This window comes from Capra hircus (assembly GCF_001704415.2).
Source record: "Capra hircus breed San Clemente chromosome X unlocalized genomic scaffold, ASM170441v1, whole genome shotgun sequence".
Lineage (NCBI taxonomy): Eukaryota > Metazoa > Chordata > Mammalia > Artiodactyla > Bovidae > Capra > Capra hircus.
The window spans coordinates 37278972-37305993 of NW_017189516.1; the positions used below are offsets into that span (position 1 = coordinate 37278972).

A 27022-nucleotide genomic window follows, 5' to 3' on the forward strand; every position below is an offset into this window, starting at 1 on the left:
TTCAGTTTCATTAAGGTCTATATTAGTATAGTCAGCACTTTTATGTTTCATTAAACCCACATTTCACTGGTCCTTAAATAGTGATAGTTGGGTAAAAAAGTTGAAGAGAGGAAAAAAAAAAAGTTGAAGAGAATCAGTCATAAGAGATCGAGTGTGTGATGAATAGAAAGGAAGTTCTTTTAATCTTTTCTGTATGTTTTATTCTTAATGATTTAAGAATATCATTACAGACATCACTGTTAAAACCTGTGTGTGTGTGTGTGTATGTGTGTATAATACATTTTAAAGATTTGTTTCCTCTGTGTCATTCCCTATCTTAAATAATGTTTTCTGAACTATGCATTAGGTTCTTTTATTTTAGCCTGTATTTGATACATAGACATTTATATTGATAGAGAAAAATCAGTATTTGTCCTGTGGAAAAAATGTGTGCTTATATATCTGTCATAAAACTATTAGATTCCACAAGAACCCAAGGCAAACTCATTTAGCCATCAAGTGTAATTGCGCTTTACCTCAAATGGTTTTCTTTCCCTAGAGGACAGTCAGGATTGCTGGTGGCATCAAATGTACAGGTCAGCCTAAAACTAAACAAGGAACTTTTCAGCTCTGTCCACCAGGCACACTCTTTTCTCCCCCAAGTAACTATTGAGTCATAAATCTTCCTCTGGAAAACTGATTTTCTCATCTTCACACTAAAAAATGCTCAATATATCGGCAATGAGTGTTACGTATTGCTCACTGGCAAGTGATAACTCCAAAGGGGGCCTGTTACATCCAAAAAGCAGAGGGCTCTGAGTCCTGTAGGATGCCAGAACCTTCAGTCAGTTTAGTCAATATTTCAGGCAATATAGTTGGAAAAAACATCAGTCAAGACACATTTCCGTTGTATACATTAAATATCTTTGTGGATCCAATTTTGGTTAACTTTTCAGGCATTTCTAAATGTTTTTCCTGTATATGCTGCTGACAGGGAGCAAATTTCATTATTTTGAATTTCGGCAGCCTTTCCTTCTTTAGCCTTAACTTTCTTGTTGAGGTGCTAATGAGCTGTGAAAAGGCCAAATGGAAGAGGAATAAGAGCTCCAGATAATCCATACTCTGATAAACTACTCCCTCGATAATTGGCAGTTTATGGTTCTTCTGGGACAGTGGCAGAAATAAGCAATGGTGACCAAGTATATGGAGCAGCGTGTGTTAATAACATTGTAAAAGAGGTTTACAAGGCAATCAGAATTATTTTAAACAAATGTCATGTGTGTACCTTCAGGCCTAGGCACAATTTGATTATCCAAAAAGCTTTATAGGTCAAATTGAGCTGCATCCGAGGATTTCTAAATCAGAAGTTTCTAAACACATTTGTGACTATCTCCCTTCTAGCTTCAGTGAATTTCCTCTTCCTGATTTATAGTATCCCCAGAACAAAGACATACTTGACCTTCCTTTCTGGCTCATTTGCATGTTTTTAATTCATCCTCACTTTAAAGTTTTTAATTGCTGCTATATTTTAATACTCAGGTTTTAATTTGTGTTGTGGCGATAATTCTGTTTCCTTCCTAGTATAATATGAAATAAGGCCAATATATTAAAAAGTACCTCTCAATAGAATAAGTAGTGATTTTGTAGAAAATTTCCAGGGATTATACAAATCAAGAAGATGATAGCTGACACTACTCAAGAGTATTTTAAAAAAATGAAAAATTGTTTTTATAGTATTAATTATCTCAGTATGTGAACAAAGAAAGCATTTTTACCCTTTTCTTTCCCTTCCTATTTGCCAAAATGGAGCAAACAATTTGAAATATGCCAATAGGCATTTTTTAGATTTTGATGTATGTTCCAAGTATGATTATATATCAACAAAAAATCCCAGTGATATTGTCATTACATATTTTATAGTATCCATAATTTTATGTGGTGATTAAAAATTTGAGTATATCAGTAAATTTTAGGGCATTTCACTAAACAAGCCCATTGTAAATATTTAAAAATCTTTACATGAACAAGTTATCTGTTGGAAATACAGAAATTATACACCAAAGCCAACCATATTTTAAACATATGAAATTATTCATAGAAGGGTCTAGTGGAGAGACAGACTAGATGAATCATAGAATTCTATCAGTGTTTCCTGGGGTATGTGAAAGGCATGTCATCATTACATTCACATAAAGTATGGCACAGTATTACAGTTTGATTTTTAAATGCAATTTTACCAATCTAGCTGTCTTTGGGAAATATTTCTTCCTTTTAAGTTATTAAAAATATGTGAGGTAACTTAGTTATAATTATAGGCTTCTATGAAACAGATACTGAAATGTTTCCCATCTCTGTTCTTTATTAATGGTGACCTTGGGCAAGTTTCTAACCTCTATATATTAGGTATCCTTCCTGTAAAATGTAGATAATCAGTCAGTTCAATCACTCAGTCATGTCTTACTCTTTGTGACCCCATGGACTGCAGCATGCCAGGCTTCCCTGTCCATCACCAACTCTCAGAGTTTGCTCAAACTCATTTCCATCAAGTCGGTGATGCCAGCCAACCATCTCATCCTTTGTTGTCCCCTTCACCTCCTGCCTTCAGTGTTTCCCAGCATCAGGGTCTTTTCTAGTGAGTCAGTTCTTTGCATCAGGTGGCCAAGTGTTGGGGTTTCAGGTTCAGCATCAGTCCTTCCAATGAATATTGAGGACTGATTTCCTTTAGGATGGACTGGTTGGATCTCCTTGCAGTTCAAGGGACTCTCAAGAGTTTACTCCAATATCACAATTCAAAAGCATCAATTCTTTGGTGCTCAGCTTTCTTTATAGTCCAACTCTTACATCCATACATGACTACTGGAAAAACCATAGCTTTGACTAGACAGACCTTTATGGCAAAGTAATGCCTCTGGTTTGTAATATGCTATCTAGGTTGGTCATACCTTTTCTTCCAAGGAGCAAGTGTCTTTTAATTTCATGGCTGCAGTCACTGTCTACAGTGATATTGGAGCCCCCACCCCAAAAGTCTCTAACTGTTTCCACTGTTTCCCCATCTATCTGCCATTAAGTAATGGGACTGGATGCCATAACTTCTTTTTTTGAATGTTGAGTTTTAAGCCAACTTTTTCACTCTCCTCTTTCACTTTCATCAAGAGGCTCTTTAGTTCTTCACTTTCTGCCATAAGGGTGGTGTCATCTGCATATTTGAGGCTATTGATATTTCTCCTGGCAGTCTTGATTCCAGCTTGTGTTTCATCCAGTCTATGATTTCTCATGATGTACTCTGCATATAAGTTAAATAAGCAGGGTGACAATATACAGCCTTGACGTACTCCTTTCCAAATTTGGAATCAGTCTGTTGTTCCATGTCTGGTTCTAAATGCTGCTTCCTGACCTGCATACAGATTTCTTAGGAGGCAAGTCAGGTGGTCTGGTATTCTCATCTCTTGAAGACTTTTCCACCATTTGTTGTGATCCACACAGTCAAAGGCTTTGGCATAGTCAGTAAAGCAGAAGATATTTTTCTGGAACTCTCTTGCTTTTTCTATTTGTAGGCAGTACTGTCTACAGGGCTTCCCTGGTGGCTCAGAGGATAAAGCATCTGCCTGCAATGCAGGAGACCTGGGTTCGATCCCTGGGTTGGGAATATCCCCTGGAGAAGCAAATGGCAATCCACTCCAGTATTCTTGCCTGGAGAATCCCATGGAGAGAGGAGCCTGGTGGGCTATAGTCCACAGCGTCGCAAAGAGTCGGACACAACAGCAACTTCATACACACAAGCATTCCTTATGTTGTAAGTTTAAATTAGATAGTGTAATGGGGTGCTTGCAGTACACCTTACAAATAGTAAACACTCAATATATTATACTTGTATTCTGTTTATAAATTCTATAATAGTTTAGAGGGTGAAAAAAGCATTATATATTAGAGCATAGTGTAGAATGGGGAGCACCTAACCACAAGAATTTTTTGTAGTGGGGGGTGGGGGGCTCTAAAATCACTGCAGATGGTGATTGCAGCCATGAAATTAAAAGACGCTCACTCCTTGGAAGAAAGGTTATGACCAACCTAGATAGCATATTCAAAAGCAGAGACATTACTTTGCCAACAAAGGTCTGTCTGGTCAAGGCTATGGTTTTTCCAGTGGTCATGTACGAATGTGAGAGTTGGGCTGTGAAGAAGGCTGAGCACCGAAGAATTGATGCTTTTGAACTGTGGTGTTGGAGAAGACTGTTGAGAGTCCCTTGGACTGCAAGGAGATCCAACCAGTCCATCCTAAAGGAGATCAGTCCTGGGTGTTCTTTGGAAAGAATGATTCTAAAGCTGAAACTCCAGTGCTTTGGCCACCTCATGCAGAGTTGATTCATTGGAAAAGACTCTGATGCTGGGAGGGATTGGGGGCAGGAGGAGAAGGGGATGGCAGAGGATGAGATGGCTGGAGGGCATCACCGACTCAAGAGATGTGAGTTTGAGTGAACTCTGGGAGTTGGTGATGGACAGGGAGGCCTGGCGTGCTGTGATTCATGGGGTTACAAAGAGTCGGACACGACTGAGCGACTGAACTGAACCACAAGATAAAAAAGATGATACACTGGGGTTTCAGAAGAACATATTATGATGTCTCTTCATATGCATACTTTGTTTGAAATTAAGAAATTAGTAAATTTTACTAATATGCAGGTTCTCAGATGATGTCATGTAACATATGGTACTTCATGTCCTCAGTCAGAAATCTTTAATCAGATGGAATGCTATTGGGCCTCATTTATTGGCATCACTGGTGTTCTATATCTGTTGCATTGCCTATGAATGGTTAGATGGATTTACCAATTGTATTATTTTAAGTAGTAAACTTGTTGTTGTTCATTCACTAAGTCATATCCAACTCTTTGCAACCCCATGGACTGTAGCGTGCTAGGATCCTCTATCCTCCTCTATCTCGCGGGTTTGCTCAGATTCATGTCCATTGAGTCAGTGATGCTATCTAACCATCTCATCCTCTTTTGTCCCCTTCTCCTCCTGCTCTCAATCCCTCCCAGCATCAGGGTCTTTTCCAATGAGTCAGCTCTTCGCATCAGGTGGCCAAAGTATTGGAGCTTCAGCTTCAGCATCAGTCCTTGCAATGAATATTCAAGGTCAGAGGTGCCCAGTAGTAAAATACTTATTTTTCAATAAAATGGGAGTGTCCCAGAAAATATTTATTGCACAGAAGTGTTCTACATACTTTTTTTCAAAGAAAAAAAAAGTCTTCCAAATATGCTGAACATTTCTTTGTCAGCAAATGGCTATGCATACTATGCTACTTCTCAGAGATTTCCAAAAGCAGGAAAAAACACTTGATCTCTCCTTTCAAGGCAAATTTCTGTATTAATCGATGATTAAGAAAGGAACTACTTTATATAGGAAATTTGTGCTATGGAGAGTGCATTTCAAAAAGAATATTTGACAATAGTCTCATGATCATGTCAGTTATAAAATCTTTAACATCTACACACAGATACTTGAAAATAAAAAACTTTGTTTACCTAAAATATACATGAAATGTTTTTGTGAGGTTTTGAATCTCTTATAAATATAAACATGTTTTCACTTGATATTGCAAGAAATACCAATTTAGATGATATAAGATTAAATTGTTTTAGCTAAAAATTTTGTAATATCTAGTAGATTGGGTGAAAAATGAATAGGGGAGCTAAGATGAATCACTCCTCAAAATTGGTATGGAACAAAGTGATTTAAAAAGTAGAATATAAAACCCCAAGTGTTATTTTAATAAAGATGAACAATTTACAGAATTGAAGAGCATTATTGTAAGGTTTAGGAAAAGTCATGCAAGAGATGAGATTTGAGCTGGAACTTAAAGGAAAATATGATTTAAGTATTGTGGGAAAGTGGTTTTGTTTGTTTATTTTACTATTCTATGTTGGTAATAGAGAAATAAACAAGTAGGAAGATGAGACATGAAAATTGATGATTTGTAGGATCATGGAAAAAGCAAGAGAGTTCCAGAAAAACATCTATTTCTGATTTATTGACTATGCCAAAGCCTTTGACTGTTTGGATCACAATAAACTGTGGAAAATTCTTCAAGAGATGGGAATACCAGACCACCTGACCTGCCTCTTGAGAAACTTGTATGCAGGTCAGGAAGCAACAGTTAGAGCTGGACATGGAACAACAGACTGGTTCCAAATAGGAAAAGGTGTACATCAAGGCTGTATATTGTCAGCCTGCTTATTTAACTTATATGCAGAGTACTGCTGTTCAAAGTCAGCAGTACTCTCCACTCCCAGCAGTGATGATTCAAACTGCCTCCAGATACTGTCAGATGTCCCAGGAGGGCAGAATAGCTCCTAGTTGGTGTCACTAGGAATGAAAAAAAAGAAGTGAACGTGAAATTGTGAAAGATATCATTTGCCAGACAGCTTTCAACCAAACTGTTGAAGATAAAAGAGCAAGTCATTTCAATAATAATAGATTTTTTTTTTTTAGACTATGGCACACATATGCCTTTTTTAAAAAAATTATTTGGCTGCTTTGGGTCTTAGTTGCAGTATGCTTGATCTTTCACTGTGGTGCATAGCCTTCTCTAGTTATGGCACTCGGGCTCTAGAGCACATGGGCTTGTTAGTTGCAGTAGGCAGGCTTAGTTGCTCCAAGGCATGTGGGATCTTAGTTCCACAACCAGAGATGGAACCCTTGTCACCTGCATTGAAAGGCAGATTCTTAACCGCTAGACCGCCAGGAAAGTCCCCACATACGTCTTTCTGACATACATTTTCTATGTCACATTCACTTGGGGATCTGTTTGGCATTCCTCCTTATGTTTTCCACTGCCTCATTTTATAATATACACGTATACACCCTTAGATCCTCTTACAGTATCTTCCCTAAATCTGACTTTTGAGTCTTTCATTCCAAGATGTGAAAAGAAATGTTAGCACATCAAGAGACTGAAAACTTGTCAAAAGGTTTCACACCTTTTATTTCTGTCAAATACAGTGAGCCTTTGTATACTCTTCTCAGTTCTCTAAACCTTCAGATTAAGAGCTTTCATGGTCAGTGAGACCCTTCAGTGTAAACCTTGAAGCAGGCACAATATTGTTAGGAGCCAGTGATAAAATAGAAGAACTACCTGTTGCCCTCAGCTGACTAACCTACCTACAGGAGCAGGACAGAGGCTTCGGGCCTTTATTACTTGGCTTGAGGCAGAGAGCAGGATTTGTGGCTGACAATGAAACCTATCCAGAGTCTTCCCAGGGCTTAATATCATTTGCATTTTCCCTACAAATGTCACGCTCTCAAGGCCTTAAACAAAGGATCTCTTTCTTTCCTTGAAGAGATCAGGGAGACAAACAGTATACTAAGGCAGTAGGTGCTTTCAATAGGAGTGAGGTATGCTGTTTCTTCTCTCTGCTCTGATGTGGAAAGATGCAATATCTTTGGTCTAACTGACTTATGAAAAATGCCCTAATGTTAATATAAAGTAAGATGGAAAATTATTACCTGGTAGGCACTAGGAGATTCACTGTTTTATTCAACAAAGATTTAGTATGTTCTACTCTTTGTCAGACACTACAGTGAACAAAACAAACAAAACTCTATACCCAGGGAGGTTACATTTAATGCACCATGAGAGTTTTTCTGAAAGATATACCACATCAGCCGCTAGGAACAAGGACAGGGGATGAAAAGCATGCAAATTACATAAAGAGAAAACCCAAGGAATTTAAATAATATATATGCAAGGAGATGGCATAATTCAAGTAGCTGGTGTACCTAAAAGAAGTAGAAATAACCAGTATATTTGAGGAAGTTACCTGTTTGGCCAAAGTATGTTGAATTTGGTTACTATTTTTTACAACCTAGAATTTAAGTAAAAGCAAACTCCCCTTTGTTGATGTTACTTTCTACTTCTGTATTCTGTGTTGTACAAAATAAGAACAATGAGGCAATGGCAGTGACTTTATAAAAGTTGGATGGGAAGGGTGATGCTGAATGTTGCTAAAAACTCTGTATATTATCTGTAAGCCTTACACGCACCAAGTTAATATAATCATATCCATTTTCAGGTGTGTACCCAGAGTCTGAAATGAGATAACTTTGCCAAACACCCACTGCTTATAAATTCTAGAGGCTCAGGAATTTGAAAGGTTTAGCTGACTCTAAAGTGAGATCAAATTAAAGTTTCCTGAAGGCAGGCACTGGTTCTATGCACAGTGATGCCTTTGAGACTCTGATGCACACAGGAGTGGGGGTGGGGCCTGGGAGGGCAGTGAGATTTTAGAGGAGGCTGGCTTGGTCCTTCAGTGGAGTGGCAGAGCCACCCAGTAGGGCCAGTTTGAGGGGGAGAGGTTGGTGGGAGAAGAGATAATTAACTGTTAGAAATTCTTGAGTCTGTGAATGTAAGAGATTTCATATAGGAAGCAAATTATCAAGCAAAGGCAACTGCATGTTAAGGGTTTAAGTCAGTCTGGCACCTGTTTTTTGTACTTCAAAGCTTGATTGGAACGCCTCCAGACTCATTCACTTTTGTGTTGTCCACATCTGCTTTTGTGCTACAGTCTGCAGTGACAGAGCTGAGCAGGTGCAGGTGGCCCGCAGCGGGCTGCAATACTAGAGGTATTCACTATCTGGCCCTTGACAGCCAAAGTTTAAGGTTTAAGCATCCTTGGATTATATAATAGAGTAAGATTCTCCTTTGAAATACGAAGTGAGGAGGCTAGGATGAGTACAGCTGTGGTCAGGTTTGTGTATTTTGGTGGAATCTAATCTGATTACTTGTTGAACAAATGAATAAATAGCTAAGAATACTCTGAGAAATAAAGCAAGAAGTTTTCAATGGCTCCATGGAAACGCATAATGGTCAATTTCCTTCATAGCTCACTGTTGAGCATTCTCTGTATGTTATAGTAAACTCTATTGACAGTAGTCTTTTGGGGAGATGTTGCTTATAACTGGAACTTTATATAAATTTTATACAATTTATTTATATAAATACATACAAACTTGGAAAATAATGAGCCCATTTTCAAATATTTTGGTAAGTAAAAAATCATTTGCCTAAAGCAATATGCTTATGAATACTTTTCAGCTCAGTATCATCCAGTGAGTCATATTTGTTTTAGATATTTATAAAAGACTGATTAAAATAAGTAAGACTTGGTATATTTGCATTAGGCGTACTTTAAAGTAGGTAAGATCGAGTTGAGGAAAACAACATTAGGAATTGATTTGGTCTTCTTAGATATTTTGTAACTGTCTTATTTTAAAATTACTTTTAGAAAATCCCTGATTGTTTGAATTCCCAGCTTATATGAATTCCAACCAAATATTAACTTTTAAAATTATTGAAACATATCAAAAAATATCACAGAGTTCATCTTCCTTCTTTGGAATCTGTGGATCTTATAATATTCCTCCAGCCCTTCAGAATGACAAGAAGGAACGTAGGGAGTCTGATTTGTCCTCAAGCATCATTTGGTGTGAGCTCAAGTTTTCCTCATCTGGAAAATGGGCCCCTCTATGGATGGTTGTAAGAGTTATATGATTTAATGTGTGCAAAAAAATAACTACACTGGAAATCCTTCATGAACTACCAAGTTAATTTTGGAGAAAGTTGTTTCACATAGTTGTTTTTTGATATTTATCCAAAAACTGATTGTAAACTTTATTTTTTAATGATATCTTCTGTATTGGGTATTTTGTTTTGTTTATTGGATATTTTGTTTCTATTTAAATCCTTTGTTATTTATTTCTAAACTTCCTTAGGCTTAAGAGACTTTGCCATAGAAAAGGAACTTATAAACACATAAATTATTAAAAGAAATATTGGAAAGAAGTACATACATTTTTTTTTTTAATATCTTTTATCAGGTTGAGGAAGTTCTTTACTATTCCGAGACTGTTGTGTGTTTTTGTCATGAAAGGGTGTTGGAAATTGTTGAACGTTTTTTCTACATCAATAGAAATGATCATCTGGTTTTTCCCTCCTTTATTATGTCATTACGATGTATTACATTTTTTTTTAATGGAGTTGATTTACAATGTGTTAGTTTCAACGTGTACAATATAGTGAGTCAGTTAGACATGCATATATATTTGTCCAAGATTCTTTTCCCTTATATGTTATTATAAAGTGTTGAGTACAGTTCCCTGTACTGTACAGCTGGTTCTTGTTGGTTATCTGATTTATATATAGTAGTGTGTATGTTAACCTCAGATTTAAAATCATGGATATATGCTACCATGATGCTCCTGGTTTTTAAAACATGATAGTTGGTCTGTTGTTGTTCAGTCGCTTAGCAGTATCTGACTATTTGCGACCCCATGGACTAGAGCCTGCAGGCTTCTCTGTCCTTCCCCATCTCCCAGAGCTCAAACTCATTTACATTGAGTCAGTGATGTCGTCCAACCATCTTGTCCTCTGTCGTCCCCTTCTCCTCCTGCCTTCAGTCTTTGCCTGCATCACAGTCTCTTCCAATGAGTTAGCTGTTTGCATCAGGTGGCCAAAGTATTGGAGTTTCAGCTTCAGCATCAGTCCTTCCTATGAATATTCATGACTTATTCCTTTAGGATGGACTGGCTGGATCTCCTTGCTGTCCAAGGGACTCTCAAGAGTCTTCTCCATCACCACAGTTTAAAAGCATCAATTCTTCAGCGCTTAGCCTTCTTTATGGTCCATCTCTCACATCCATACGTGACTACTAAAAACACCATAGCTTTAACTAGACAGACCTTTGTCAGCAAAGTAATGTCTCTGCTTTTTAATATGCTGTCTGTTGTTATAGCTTTTCTTCCAAGGAGCAAGGGTCTTTTAATTTCATGGCTGCAGTCACCATCTGTGGTGGTTTTGGAGCCCCCAAAATAAAGTCTCTCACTGTTTCTATTGTCTCCCCATCAGTTTGCCATGAAGTCATGGGACCTGATGGCATGATCTTAGTTTTTTGAATGTTGAACTTTAAGCCAACTTGTTCACTCTCCTCTTTCACCTTCATCAAGAGGCTTTTTAGTTCCTCTTCACTTTCTGCCATAAGGGTGGTGTCATCTGCATATCTGAGACTGTTGATTTTTCTTCCATCAATCTTGATTCCAGCTTGTGTTTCATCCAACCTGGCATTTCATATGATGTACTCTGTGTTTAAGTTAAATAAGTAGGGTGACAATTTACAGCCTGATATACTTGTTTCCCTATTTTGAACCAGTCCATTGTTCCCTACCCAATTCTAATTGTTGCTTCTTCACCTGCATACAGGTTTCACAGGAGGCAGGTAAGGTAATCAGGTATTCCCATCTCTTTAAGGATTTCCCAGTTGTGATCTGTACAGTCAAAGGAGTTAGTGTGGGCAATGAAGTAGAAGTAGATGTTTTTCTGGAATTCTCTTGCTGTTTCTATGATCCCACGGATGTTGGCAATTTGATCTCTGGTGCCTCTGCCTTTTCTAAATCCAGCTTGAACATGTGGAATTTCTTGGTTCACATACTATTGAAGCCTAACTTGGGGAATTTTGAGCGTTAACTTTGCTTGCATGTGAAACAAGTTGGTTAAAACATATTTTATATGAAACATAAATTAGAAGAACAAACAAGTTTTAATGATAAATGATTGATAAATAAAAATTAACTATCCAAAACAATTTAATTCAGCGAATATTTATTAGTTATTTTTGTGCTGTCTCTTCCATTACATGTGGAGGCAGGGTCTCTGTTTTCGTAGAACATAAGGGCTTGTGTCGTATGTAAAGGCACATACTGTATTCTATATTTGAAGGTTGCTAACAGTGGATCTTAAATGTCTTCACCACAAAAAGAGATATGGTAAGTATGTTACATGATGGAGGAATTAGCTAAAGCTGCAGTGCAACATAGGCTTCCCTGGTGGCACAGCAGTAAAGAATCCTCCTGCCAATGCCGGAGACATGGGTTTGATCCCTGGGTTAGCAAGATCCCCTGGAGAAGGAAATGGCAACCCACTCCAGTATTCTTGCCTGGGAAATACCTTGAACAGAGGAGTCTAGTGGGCTACTGTCCATAGGCTCACAAAGAGTAGGACATGAGTGAGCATGCACACACGTAGTATAGTATAGAAGTGCATCAACTCAACACATTGTACACCTTAAACTTACAGAATATTCTGTATCAATTATATCTCCATTAATTGGAAAAAAGTGAAAGGTGAATGGATTGAAAATGATGAAGGAAAATGAACTATGGCCTTCACTGAGAGTGTGTTTTTGAGGAGATGTATTATCAGACAGACATAGGATTTTACTATAGAAAATTTATTTTAGAATCATATATTAGCTCTTATAAATATCTGTGTTTTTATGGTAAAGTCTCATCCCTTAGAAACTTAAGGCATGGTAGTGTATTAGAGGGGCTGTAGATTTTTATGGAGGTAACCAAGACACAATTTAGTGATAGATTATCTAAGAAATAAGTTTATTTCTCTTTCAGAACTGTTTACTTAACTGGCTAGATGTGGGTGATCCAGGCTTCAGAGGAGAACCCTGATCATTCAGGGACCGAGGCCCTTTTGCCTTGTTGCTCTTTCATCCCCTAGTAACCATCTGCATCCCCATGATCAAGGATAGCTCAGCCCCACGTTTGCATCATGGTGTGCAGGAAGTAGAAAAGGACCAAAAGGCGAATATATCTGTTCTCCTCAGGTCTTGACTAAGAAGTCACACACATCCTAGCACTCTGGCCAATATTTGGTGACATGCCACACCTAATTAGAGGAGAGGCTGGGAACCATGGTTTATATTCTGGGTAGCCAAAGAGTCCCCTCAACTGTCTGTGACTATAAAAATGAACGTGGAGAATAGATACTGTAGGACTAGCAGTCTTTGCAGTGGCTAGTTTTTTCTAGGTACCAAAGTGAACACTTTAGATTCCAGATCCATTTTTAAAATAGGTTTTTAAATGAGATTTTTTTAATGTAAATATACACATGTGTCTAACACACATGTCTGTACAGTTGATATACTGTTCTTAAACAGAATGTCTAAGCATGACATTGCATGTCTGTGAGACAGCCTGTAATAGTGAACAACACCAACTTTGCTGACATTGAAAATCACAGACAAGTAGTAGTAACTGTAGAGGGTATAGGGTTCAAGGAGTGGATGTGGCACCTGCCTTCTTGTGGGAAATACTGATGTCAGCTTTACTTTTTGCTCAGCTTCCTCCATCTTATGAAAGAGAGTCTGCTTCACCGCCTGGGCTGTGTCACATGCTTGCCTTTCTGCTGTCCCCGTCTTCTGTATGATTTTGGTGTCGTGTCTTGAAGGCATCATTTTGAACTTTACATCTGATTTCTGATTCACCGACATAATGGGGTCCAGGTGTTTTCTTAGTAGTTTCGAAACCATTGACTCTGAATTTGTAGAGATGAACACAAGAAAAAAAGTAATTTAAATTAAAAAGGCAAAGTTGCTCAGCTGAACTGTGCTCTGAATAAAAATAACTTTGGTCAACTTATCAACTCCTTTTAGCTTTCTTTAGATGGACCCATCTTGGGAGGGGACTTTGGGGCAGAATGGAGACATGTATATGTATGACTGAGTCCTTCTCTGTTCACCTGAAACTATCACAGCATTGCCTTTTAATTGGCTATACCCCAATACAAAATAATTTTTAAAATATAAACAAATGGACACATCTTATATACTTTGGCATATGATAGCTTGTAATACAGTTACTATAATAATTTGAAATTATAATCCTTCCCAGGTGATGAAGGAGATTTGGGTTAGAATGGTAGTTCAATAAATTTATTTATGAATCTAGAATATCACTTCATCTAATAATTTTACTTATTTTATTGATATAATTAACATATAACATCATATTAGTTTCAGATGTACAGTATACATGTGATTTATGTTTATATTGCAAAATGATTATCACACTAAGTCTAGTTAACATCCATCACCACTCTTAGCTGTAAGTACATTTTTATTTCAGTTTAAATAAGTTATACTAGGATATTGGCTTCTTAGGTGGCACTAGTGGTAAGGAACCCACCTGCCAATACAGAGGCATAAAAGATGTGGGTTTGATCCTTGGGTTGAGAAGATCCCCTGGAGGAGGGCATGGCAACCCACTCCAGTATTCTTTCCTGGAGAATCCCCATGGATAGAGGAGCCTGGCGGGCTACAGTCTATAGGATTGCAAAGAGTTGGACACAACTGAGCGACTGAGCAGACAGCACATAGTAGGATATTTTGCAAAAGCACTGTTTCATAGATTCTGTTTCTTCCTAGTAGAGATTCATCAAATTGTACTAAGGATGTATGTTTTAGAGTCTAAAAATCCTAGTTTTAAATACTAGATCAGCCAATTACCATTGTGACCAATGTTTCTGCTCCTGTTTCCTCATCCTGCTATTTTCTGTCATCCTGACCTGTTGTGGTGAAAAATGATAGAATGCACATTAAGTGCTTAGCAAATTGACTGACACTAAGTGCCCAATAAATAATGGCAGCTGTTGTTATTGCTATTATAGATGTAGTTGTTGTTGTTGTGATTTTTGTTTTAATATTGCCATACAGCAGCCCATAATTTTTCCTAAATCCTCATTAGGGCTTAACTTTGAACTGAATTTCAGGGGCAAGCAATATTAAAAATTACCTATTTCTGGCATCATTAGAGTGAATGTCATGTACAGTGTTGCATGATGGATTAATTCCTCATAAATCACTTCTGTAATCATTTTTCATACTTTGAATAATACCCTGGTTTACATGTTATATCTCAGAGGAAACACAGTGGAAATGTGGCAAGAATATTTCCAGATACTAATCCTGGTTCCTCTGAACTGTTCCTCTATTATTTAGTAAAAGAACCACTTGGTTATCCCTCTGTAATCCTTTAGCTTTCAAATAATCTTTCACTGAAGGATAAAAAGATTATAGAATACACCAAACAATTCACCATTCATGCACTAACTTGAGACTCTATAAAAACGAAGTATGACACATTTAAAGGAGCTAAGTGATAACATTTTCAAATGTACTTGAAGCATTTATACATTCAAGAACAATAAAACTGTTTTTTATCCAGGTTAAAACTCATAACACATTTTAAGGTTGAATTTGGGGAAGTTGCCAAAATAGATGAGTTTCAGCAGAAATATAAAACCACTCAGTGATAGATTGTGCCCTCTGGAAGAGTCCCAGCTATTTTTCTAAGAGCTTTGTGGTTTGCTGGATTGCTGGTTTCACTACCTATATGTTGCCATTTGATGACTTATCTCAGTTTGAATTGCCAAAATCATGCTTCTAAAAATACACACAGCTCATTCAACTGTGTTTCCTCATAAAAACCATTTGCTGTTTCAATGAACATTGGTCCCCAAATACAGGCATCACAGAACATTTCTTGGAAACCAGAATATGCTGAGCATTTTATATGCCTCATCACATAAACTGTTTTAAGCAGTCCTATGGAGATATAGTTTTATTTTCTTTGTTTTACAGATGGGGAAACTGAGACACAGAGAAGTTAAGTAACTTGTCCAAGGCCAGATAGATAGTAAAGTGGATTTTAAAAAATATTTACGTCTGGAGTAGTATCAGGGCTATCACTCTCCATTTTATTATGACAATTTCTGTCACTGGAAATGAGTTTCCAGACATTTGTCCTGGACATCGCAGGACTAATACATATACCCATTTGTCTTTCCTCATTACTTTACTTTTCCCCTCTCTACTCCTTCACCTTTATGCATTAGGAACATCTTCAAGGAATGTAGTTGACAATATCTAGTAATTCTTCATGCAAAAGGGTAGTAATTAAGCCTCTGGAGCTCGTGGATAATGTTGAATAAATTTTAGTGTTCCTAATTTTGAAAACAACTAGAATTGTTTCATCCATTCATTGTTATGCCTCTCATCTGAATCATTTTTTGTCCAATGTACTGCAGAGAAACCTAAACTACTGTTATAAAGATGGAAATTAAAATAAGATCAAAGCATAGGGAAAAAAATTAGTTCTAGTTGATGATACTGGCGCTTCCATTCATGACATGATTGGTATCTCTTACGTATCACTCTTTTTTTTTTTTAATAAAAAAACAAAGATCAAGCCTCCTAAAAAGAAAAATTCTTTATTGTAATATGTATGAATTAGTCACAGGCTAAGGTCAAATATGTAAGACAATGAATACATATTTTGAGAAACTAAAACTAAAAGCACAAGCCTCTCTGTGTGTCCTTGTTTGTTTCAAACTTCTGTTTTAAAGATGAATATAAAGATGTTCTTCCAAGGGTTTTATTGCAAATGTGCAAATGTGGAATTCAGCAAATTTCTTCTTTCATGGGATTTACTTGCACTGAAATTCTAGAATCATTTCCAGTTTTGTTCCATGAGCTATAATTTGTTTTTATCATGATGCAGAACATGCATATACATTTAACAGACATACATATATATGCATACTTGAAACAGAAAATCACAAAACAGTCTAGTCCTTAATATAAATTACACAGACTGGTATTTTTATTCTTTTTATTTTTAAATAGACTATTCCTGATCATCTCCACTGAAATGATTAAAAATCACTGATGGATCATGACTTACAAATTTGAAAAACAGTGGTCTAGACAAATAAAAAATTATTTACAGCCTAACTGACAATTTTGACCATAATCAAGTATATATGTAGAATTGATTTATGGATATAAATAATAAGGTATTTGTGTAATTTCACACAGCTTATCTGTTTGAATTTAGCTTTAATATGGCTGTCTTTGCAAAGTTTTTGTTTTATGAATATCCTCAGACAAAACTTTTAGATTCAGAATTTATGAGTGCTAGACAGCATGTCCTTGAGTATAAAGATTTGCCTTCTAAAATTTTCTCCAAAAACTCAAGCCTCTGTAAGTATCAGTAAATCATAAAGTGTTTACTTTTTTAATCTAAATTGTGCAATGGTAAAATATAGTGTTGTGTTACTTGAGTAATAGTGTCATTTGCAATTTATCATTTGCAGAAGACTATTTGAACTCAGGATTGTTAATAATTTTTGGAACTTTTAAATGGGAGCTAGGTTGAGGTTCCAGTTTCAGAAAGGTTTCATTTAATTGATATTTACTCTTAGATGTTTCCTGGGTAATTTTTTTTTAAATAAGAATTTTCTGGCCCTTGAAATGTGAACAGTGATTTAAGAAGGTAACCTTTGAGCAGGATATGTTTCCAAATGGTTCTTATGTGTAGAAAATCTAATAATAATTAGAGCTATCAGCTACTGTATTGGGTTCTTACGCAGGTTCAGACATTCTGCCGAATGCTTTATATATGCTCCTTTAATTCTTATAGCAACCTTAGGAAAGTATTATATTATTGTTCTCATTTTACATAGGAGGAAGCTAAGGCTAATGATGCAGCTAAGTAACTACCAGGGTGACAAGACCTCAGCTCCAAGTTAAGATCCAAAAACTGATTGACTCTAGAGTCCCTGGGTTTTATAACCACTTTCTACTGTTCATAATAAATGCCCTATCTCTTCTCACCTGTAACCCAGGGAAGACACACTATCCAGGATTTGATTGTACTTTCCCCCTACCTACACCCAGGGCTACCGATTTGTATAGTGCAGTGAAAAATAAAATTTGGAGCCCCTTGTTCAAAAAAGCAGGAAGGAAAGTGCTGTTCAAATGACCAAAATATAAAGCTGTTTCCTTTATTCTATGGTTTTTCTCTCAACTTGCCATCGTGTTTTTTATTTGCTATTCAACATCATACTGAGTAAAGAAAATTAAAATTTTAAAGTATTAGTGTGAGTTTTACTGCCCATTGTTATATTGTGCAATTGCAGTTGTAAATGCAAATATAACATCGTTTAACTTAAAGCAGAATCACCAGCATTGCACAATTTTTATTTCAGAGCTTATATATGCATCTCTATTTCATTCTTAACGTGAAAACATTGTGCGACTAACTCAGCTGTGTTTATTTCACTCCTTGATAGGTGGACTTTCTACTTATGCTCTGTGCCTTCAGCTTACTGAAAAGTAAGGAAGGAGTTGAAAGGAAAGGAATCATCTTGCCCTATCTCTCCCTTTCTTTCTCTGTCATCAGTTGTAGCATAAATGGTTGGCTAACACAGGAAAGAAATGAGTATGAAAGGATACAATTGGGTTCTTGGTTTTTTTTTTTTTTAAGCATTGCTTTCTTTCTGCACTGGAAGATAGTTCTGGTTCAAACAGAAACCATGATTTCCTGAGGCTGCCAATGCCATCCATCATTCAGTCATAGACACTTGCACTCAATGGGAGTCTGCTCAGCTCCCACATATTGTGGGTCCACCAGAATTCTAGGCTCAGAGGACACCAGAAACACTATATGCAAATGGGGAAGAGACACATAATGTGTCTGTGTCCTCTGCTCATATGCATATTTTATCACTCCATTGAACTTAGAAAACCCAAGTTCAAGGATAGAATTATTAAGAATTTTAAGGGGGCAATGTCAAGAAGCAGATAAAACAAGCAAGGGATCATTTGAGCATTGTAAAACCGCTCAGGTTTTCCAACCATGAGGCTATTTCTGTCTGCACACATTTCCCAGGCTATCTTTTTGTGACTTTTTTTCTCCTACTGATGACTTTTATTATTTACATTATTTGGGGGTAGAGGAAAGGAATACATCATGGAGGTTGTTGTAACCCCTAAGACCTTCAGAACTTGCCTTGACCTTGGGGAGGGCCCATGCGACTAGCTCTATGCTGGCACTTATATTCTGTTTGAGATCCTGAAGTTGGATAATTTTGACTTAACAGGCTGACATATTGCTGTCAGTTCTCTAGAAACAGATATGAATGCATCCTTTGATGAAGGGATTACACCAAAGACTGCCTCTATGCTTTTTCATCCTAAAGGGTTTAATCGTTCAAGAAATTTATCATATTAAAGTTTCAAAATTGGAGCATTTATCAGAAGAGCACAATTCAGTTGGTTCTGGCAGCTCAGTGGGAGAGAAGGCCCAGAATTGCTGGGGACTGGAAATTCAAGGCAGACATGGCAGAGAAGAACCATCAGAAAAGTGCATTTTCTCTAGGCAACATCATGACCTCCCTCCCCCCACAAGTAGCTTCTTGTGGTTCTACACTGCCATTTGTTTCCTTTGCAAAATCCCATTTGTTAGGGACTAGTGATTGCTTGCTATCTATAGGGTGTTGAGAAGATTCCTCTCCAAATATTTTTCCAATGTTTTTGCCCTGACTGCTTTATTTGCCTATGTCCCTTACCTCAGCAGGAAACCCTCTTGAGTGTGGTCCTCCTCAGGATTTCTAAAGCCCAGCCACCTACCATGCCTGTTCTTCACCTAAAGAAAAATTTATGCAGATACTCCTATTTGTTCTGATTTTTTAATATTGATAATTGCCTTAAGGTTAAAGCAGCAGGCATGTAGGTTATCCCAAGAGCTATCTCCTATCACTTGGTAGTACTGGTTCCATAGCTCCTGAATCTCTGCAAGCACACAGCCAGGTTTAGAGGTCACTATTCCATTCTGTCAAATACTGTCTGCACTATAGGTCTCTTGAGGTCTCCATTGCTTGGCTTGAGATGATGGAAGGTATAGACATGCATTGCTCTCCAGAGGAATCCTTCTCACCAGATTTCTTCAGTCAGTCTCTTTGCTTCCTCTTATATACCTTAGAGCTTGGTAGTAGATGAAGGAGGGTGGGACAGTTTTGTGGTCCCTTCTTAGCAATTCCTTCATAGGTGGCCTGGATCTTTGCTTTAGAATTATGAACACTTTGTAACCAGGGTTTTCAGCTTTAGGATCCCAGGAGAAATTACAACCGTTGAGAATCTCAGCTGACATCCTGCTAAATAAATTTGATAGCAAATACTTTATATTTTGCTTTGCCTAAGATAATGACGTATTATTTAAACCATGGCCTTCTGGAAAAAAAGGCTTAATTCATAGAAGTCATTCTGCCATTAGAAGTTTCAGATGTATGAATGAAGTTTTTTTTTTTTAATTATACCTTTCCCTCACTTATTTTCTTATTGATAACTTTTCTGGTCTGAAGATTTTCAGGAATATTTCACTAGGGGATCTTGGGAAGAGATGTTTCCTTTACTGTCATTATAAAAATTACATAAATATAATACCAATAATGTATATATAGAGGACTCAAAATGTGAATTAAAAAGTTTGCCTATGGATGAAAATCTGTGGCATTTAACATTAAGACATAATGTACCAAATCACTCCTTATAGTAATCCAGAGAACTTTAATCAAATATTAATTTGCAGTGGATTCCAACTGCCATTTGAGAATCTGTGTATGTATTTGTGAGGATGTTAAAATGCAGGCTCATTATTGTGTATGTCTGCTGTCCATGTCTCTGATAATGCAAGTGGACATTTCTAGCATTTTAAATATTTCATTCGGTTTATCATTTAATGTATTGGAACAGCCTGCAAAGATACTAATTATATAACACCCAATTTGTTTTATTGTTCAGCGTTTGGAAGCTCCTGAAGACAAGTCATTTGGCAGTCCATTGGTGGAGACTGAAGTAAACCTGGATAGTTACCAGACAGCTTTAGAAGAAGTACTCTCATGGCTCCTTTCAGCCGAAGACACATTGCAAGCACAAGGAGAGATTTCTAATGATGTAGAAGAAGTGAAAGAACAATTTCATACTCACGAGGTAAAAGCAAAACATCGATTAATGAAATAGGGCAGATGACATAATGATAATTCCGTCTGTTTTCCTCAGTTACTGTATAAGATCCTTGTATTCTGATAATTTAGTGTTTATTTTGAGATGGAAGCAAGATAAATGTTCATACATTTGGCTTTCCAGTAGGCGGCTTTGGAAGTTTTCCTTTGGAGAATAACATTTTGAAGGTGCTGAGACTTGATTTTGCCAGAGGCTCCTCTAGGAATATGAAAGGCCAGCTCCTTTGTCTTGGGTCAAGGTCAATGCTGAGATAGAACTTACACTCCAGAACCTAGGGGATATTAGGCTGCACTACCCCCTCAGTCGGAGACTTCTCCTGGGATGACACACTTACTTGGCCTCCTCCCCTCCCCTTTCCTGTTTCCTGCTGCTTCTGCTCCCTTGCAGATCTCCCCGGGGATCTTTTTCTTGATAAATCACTAACATATAAGTCCTGATCTCAGGCTCTGCTTCTGCAGAAGGTGACCTAAGCTACTAATATCCATTAATTCATATTATAAACAGTATTGGATTTACTTTTACTGGGAATAAAATTTAACTGGGCTACAAATTTAAAATTGCCAAAAAAAAAAAAAGAGATTCAAAACCATAATGCTTTCCATAATATGTTAACTCTTATCACCTTCTTTCTTCGTCAGGGATACATGATGGATTTGACATCCCATCAGGGACGGGTTGGCAATGTTCTCCAATTGGGGAGTCAGCTGATTGGGTCAGGGAAATTATCAGAAGATGAAGAAACTGAAGTGCAAGAACAAATGAATCTTCTAAATTCAAGATGGGAATGCCTCAGGGTAGCTAGCATGGAAAAACAAAGCAAGTAAGTCTGTTTTTAATTTCTATAAGTAGCAAGTTTTGGAGTCTGAATAGTGTCTTGATGCAGTCCCTTGCCTAAGTTAGGATTCTCAGTTTTTTCCAAAAGTGCACAACTCTTCTTCAGGGGCATTTTGGTTAGGTTTTCATGTCCATTACATTGTGGTTTTCACTTTTGTAATTGAAGTGGAGCTATTGGAGAGAAGGACCACTATCTATAGAACTGTACTTTAAAGGTCACTGAATTTGTTGTCATAGTTAATATTTTCCAAGCTTTCCCCTAAAATTACAATGTGAATATAGAAGGCATGGAAGTTTGCACAGGAAATCATGCACATAAAATCACATATTAGGTACAGCTGACAGGAAACTTCTCTTCTGAAGGAAAAGCTCTTGAAATATTTAATAGTTTTTCATATGTTTATGGAAATCCTCTTGAAAAAAGTTTCTCATCTGTATCTGGAAATCCTTCTTCAAGTACTTGCATGTGAATTATCTTAAAATATATATTGACTTAATAAAAAATGTTGAGACATTTTTGAAAATGGCATATTTCTTATAAAGGTAACAAATTAATCTCATCATTTTAGATGTGTTGCTTTGATTTATTTTGTTAGGTGTGTGTATTCATGTAGTGCTTATTGAGACAAGATGATTTATTTTTAAATGAAAAGAAATGAAGTGCCAACTGTGGATTTGAATACATTAAGCTAAAGAAATTGTCCAAGTGTCTTAAGTTTACTTAGCTATTATTTATGAAGATTAAATCCTTTAAAAGAGGACCAAAGAAACTCATTGGGTATGCTGGGAGGATTGTTATTCTAGTACTAAATTATCGTGTGATAATAGGGAGGGGAAAAGCACATTTTTAAGCTCATGAATTTTGAACAAATAAATAAAGCATATATAAGATAGAGTTTTCACAAATATTGGTATTCACAACCAGGAGATACTGGTCTATACATATTGACATTTTCTCCAGCTGTGATCATTTGGAGGATTGCAACAAATTCTAGAGGTGAGGCTTCCCTGATAGTTCAGTTGGTAAAGAATTCACCTGCAATGCAGGAGACCCCAGTTCAATTCCTGTGTCAGGAAGATCCACTGGAGAAGGGATAGGCTACCCACTCTAGTATTCTTGGGCTTTCCTTGTAGCTCAGCTGGTAGAGAATCTGCCTGCAATGCGGGAGACCTGGGTCCAATCCCTGGGTTGTGAAGATCCCCTGGAGAAAGGAAAGGCTACCCACTCCAGGATGCTGGCCTGGAGTCACAGAGAGTCGGACATGATGGAGCAACTTTCACTTTCACTTAAGCCACCCATTTTTCATCATAGATCATAAGATAGAGAGCCTCCTATCTGTGGTCATGTGCCAGCATTCTTCAGGTCACGACTTTGGTTTGTACCCATTTGTGCAACTTAAACAGAGTAACCTTAGGTAAAATTTGCAAGTCTTTAAAATCCTAGTTCCTGTTTTAATGCATATCCCATAGTGGCACCACTGTCTTTCCTTCTTGCTTTCTGTTTTCCCATCTTCTTCTGGAGGCTAAATACATTCTTGTTCCTCATTCTCTTTTTTCAATAGGGCTAACAATATGGGATTAATTATTCATACAAACAATTAATTAATTGCATCTTCAAAACTGAGTGGAGAAAAGGTGGATTCAACCTATAATTAAAACCCCAAGTTTTCAATCTACTATTATACCATTTAAAAATTGTTTAAAAAAAATACCTTGTTAAAGAGGTATACCATTAGATGATGAATGACAGCACACACACATACATGGATGAGACCATGTACACACACACGTATGTGTGTAATTTGCTCATACCCATCCCACTGGAATATGAGAAACCTAAAATGGCAATGTCACTAAGCTAAGAGTGTCAGACTTTATTTTAGGGGGGCTCCAAAATCACTGCAGATGGTGATTACAGCCATGAAATTAAAAGACGCTTACTCCTTGGAAGGAAAGTTATGAGCAACCTAGATAGCATATTCGAAAGCAGAGACATTACTTTGCCAACCAAGGTCCGTCTAGTCAAGGCTATGGTTTTTGCAGTAGTCATGTACGGATGTGAGAGTTGGACTGTGAAGAAAGCTGAGCACCAAAGAACTGATGCTTTTGAGCTGTGGTGTTGGAGAAGACTCTTGAGAGTCCCTTGGACTGCAAGGAGATCCAACCAGTCCATCCTAAAGGAGATCAGTCCTGGCTGTTCTTTAGAAGGAATGATGCTAAAGCTGAAACTCCAGTACTTTGGCCACCTCATGCGAAGAGTTGACTCATTGGAAAAGACTCTGATGCTGGGAGGGACAGGGGGCAAGAGGAGAAGGGGACGACAGAGAATGAGATGGCTGGATGGCATCACTGACTCGATGAACGTGAGTTTGAGTGAACTCCGGAATTTGGTGATGGACAGGGAGGCCTGGCGTGCTGTGATTCAGGGGTCGCAAAGAGTCGGACACGACTGAGTGACTAAACTGAACTGAAGATTGACATAAAAAATAGTTTGTCCTTAAGGAAGTTTTAAGGAGTTTGGTTGGTATTTAAGCTTTTAAAATGATTAACAAGAAGGTAAGGGCAGCCTCTTAGCTGGCACGGCTTTGCTAAAACATAGTTTTTAAAATGAGACATTAATGTGTAAATGCTTGTAGCATATCAAGTAGTCTGGACAGTTTGTTGAGGAACACATACACAAAGTATTATTTAAGAGAAGCAAATTCGGAAATCTCTTGTAAGTTTGTAAATAACAGTCTTACATACCACTTTCACTAACTTTGTGGATTTTCATGAATAAAATTCTGAAGGCGATTAGCCATTATGCAGACTATCCTGGACCTGCATTTTGACAGATATTTTTAGAGGAAACAAAAAGCTGATTATCAAAATAGGATGTTGTCAATATTTAAAAAAATAGTTTTAGTTTCTATTTAATCCTTTAGTACATTGCTACCTGTTCAGTTTATACTTTCATGGCCATGTTGATGATTAGCTTCAATTTGGAGCATTACCTGTTATTTCCATTCATATGATTACTTAGGAGTAGGAAAGCATAGTAGACTGATAATAATCAAAAATGGATTATTCCGCACCTTTCAGTTTGTTCCTCCAAAGAAAGAAAGGGTATGGATAGATATAGTCAAAATCCATTTTTCCTGCCTAAGCATAGATTTAGGGAGAGATAATGATAATTAAGGTATAATAGGTAGATGAGATATAACCAGAGCCAGCTATAATTCTAAAGTTGTTTTCTTATTCAGTCAGTTCAATTCAGTTCAGTCACTCATTCATATCCAACTCTTTGTGACCCCATGGACTGCAGCACACGAGGCTTCACTGGTCATTACCAATGCCCGGAGTTTGCTCAAATGCATGTCCATCGAGTTGGTGATGCCAACAAGCCATCTCATCCTCTGTTGTCCCCTTCTCCTCCTGCCTTCAATCTTTCCCAGCATCAGGGTCTTTTCAAATGAGTCAGTTCTTCACATCAGGTGGCTAAAATATTGGAGTTTCAGCTTCAGCATCAGTCCTTCCAATGAATATTCAGGACTGATTTCCTTTAGGATAGACTGGTTGGATCTCCTTGCTGTCCAAGGGACTCTTAAGAGTCTTCCCCAACACCACAGTTCAAAAGCATCAATTCTTTGGCACTCAGCTTTCTTTATAGTCCAACTCTCACATCCATACATAACTGCTGGAAAAACCGTAGCTTTGACTAGATGAACCTTTGTTGGCAAAGTAATGTCTCTGCTTTTTAAAACACTGTCTAGGTTGGTGATAGCTTTTCTTCCAAGGAGTAAGCGTCTTTTAATTTCATGGCTGCAGTCACCATCTAAAGTGATTTTGGAGTCCAAGACAATAAAGTCTTGTCACTGTTTTCATTGTTTCCCCATCTATTTGCCATGAAGTGATGGGACCAGATGCCATGATCTGGTCTTATTGCAAAAGTAAAAATAAATAAATAAATAAATAAAATGGCTGGGAATGCAGATAATCTGATAACTAAAATCTATGAATATTTATACTTGTCAATTTTTAGTTTCATCTAAGAGCATGTCTATGTACAATAATCAAATTACATTTTATATATATTCATTGGAGTATATTACTATATATATCAGGTTTCCCAGGTGTCGCTCATGGTAAAGAATTCACCTGCCAGTGTAGGAGAGACAAGAGACTTGGGTTCAATCCCTGAGTCAGAGGGTTTGATCCCTGGGTGAGGAAGATCCTCTGGAGTAGGAAATGGCAGCCCACTCCAGTATTCTTGCCTGAAAAATTCCATGGGTAGAGGAGCCTGGTGGGCTAACTACACTTCATGGGGTTGCATTCACTCAGTCACATTCAACTGAGTGACTACATATGTAACAGGTATGTATGTATGTAGGTATCTGTATCTACATCTATGTATGTATCTGTATCTGCATCTATCTATATATGCACGAATGTTAATAATAATATTAATAAATGTTAATGGAGTGCCTCAAAATACCATCTGCATTTCAAGGCACTAGATATACAGTAATGAATACAAAAGGCAAGGTTCCAGAAGCTCTACAGTGTCTCACATCCAGTAAAAAAGAAAAAAAGACACACACAAGAAAAATATCAGATAGGAATATGCTTTTTGAAGAGGTTAAAAGTTAGTGTGATAGAGCCTGAGGGGCCTCTTTTGCCTGTGTGACCCAGGAATGTTGTGTCTAGCATGGTGTCATTTAATTTCAAATTTGAATGACAAGGAGGAGTCACCATTTGCAGATCAGGAGGAAGTATACTTCAGACAGAGGGAAAAGCTCATGCTGCTGCTGCTGCTGCTAAGCTCATGCAGGGGCCCTAAAATAGGGACACTGTGGCTTGTTAGAGAAACCAACAGGCATTTGTGGCTGGAGAGTTGCAGGAGGGAAGATTAGATAGCTGAGGTACGAAATGGGGTTGAAATCTATCGATAGGTAGGGGTCTTGTCATGTATGGTAGTGTCAGGGTAAAATCAAGGACTTTAACATCTACCATAAACGTGACAAAAAGTCATCAGAAGGTTTTAAGTAGGGGAAAAACAGGTAAAGAAAATACTGGTAATGCCACTGGAAGAAGACAGGACCATTGTGATACCAGTATCAGATAAGAGATTATATTGACAGTGTCTCTTACTATTACTTTCCTGATATTACCCAGGTAAAAGGTGCTAGTATCTTATGTCAGGGGGTGGTTGTAATCATACATGTGTTTACTCTATGATCTTACCCCAGTCACTAATGTATAAACCATTTGTGATGTGTTTATTTTCCCTTTTACCTTTCTAACAGTCAAGATTCCTCCTCCCCACCCCAGGAAATAGACATTCTTGCCTCATACATACAGATGCTACCTTTATACAAGGTTGTATCTAGGGAATGTATCCTATAAGCCATTAACAATTTCCGAACCAAATGAGAAGTTTTAAAAACACAGAGGTAACGAAATGCTCTCATTTCCCACTTATGCTCAATCTACTCAAATTTTCCTAAGGGATAAGGTCTCCCTTT

At 37.4% G+C, this 27022-nt stretch overlaps 1 protein-coding gene across 1 annotated transcript in view; it reads left to right on the forward strand.

Annotated features, from left to right (window-relative positions):
• The window catches only part of DMD (dystrophin), a gene marked incomplete in the record, with an annotated part of 2117027 nt that overhangs the window by 606066 nt on the left and 1483939 nt on the right, over positions 1–27022 (forward strand). The window contains 2 exon segments of the mRNA XM_018043695.1: positions 20463–20651; positions 21323–21504. Coding sequence (XP_017899184.1) covers positions 20463–20651; positions 21323–21504 — 371 coding nt within the window.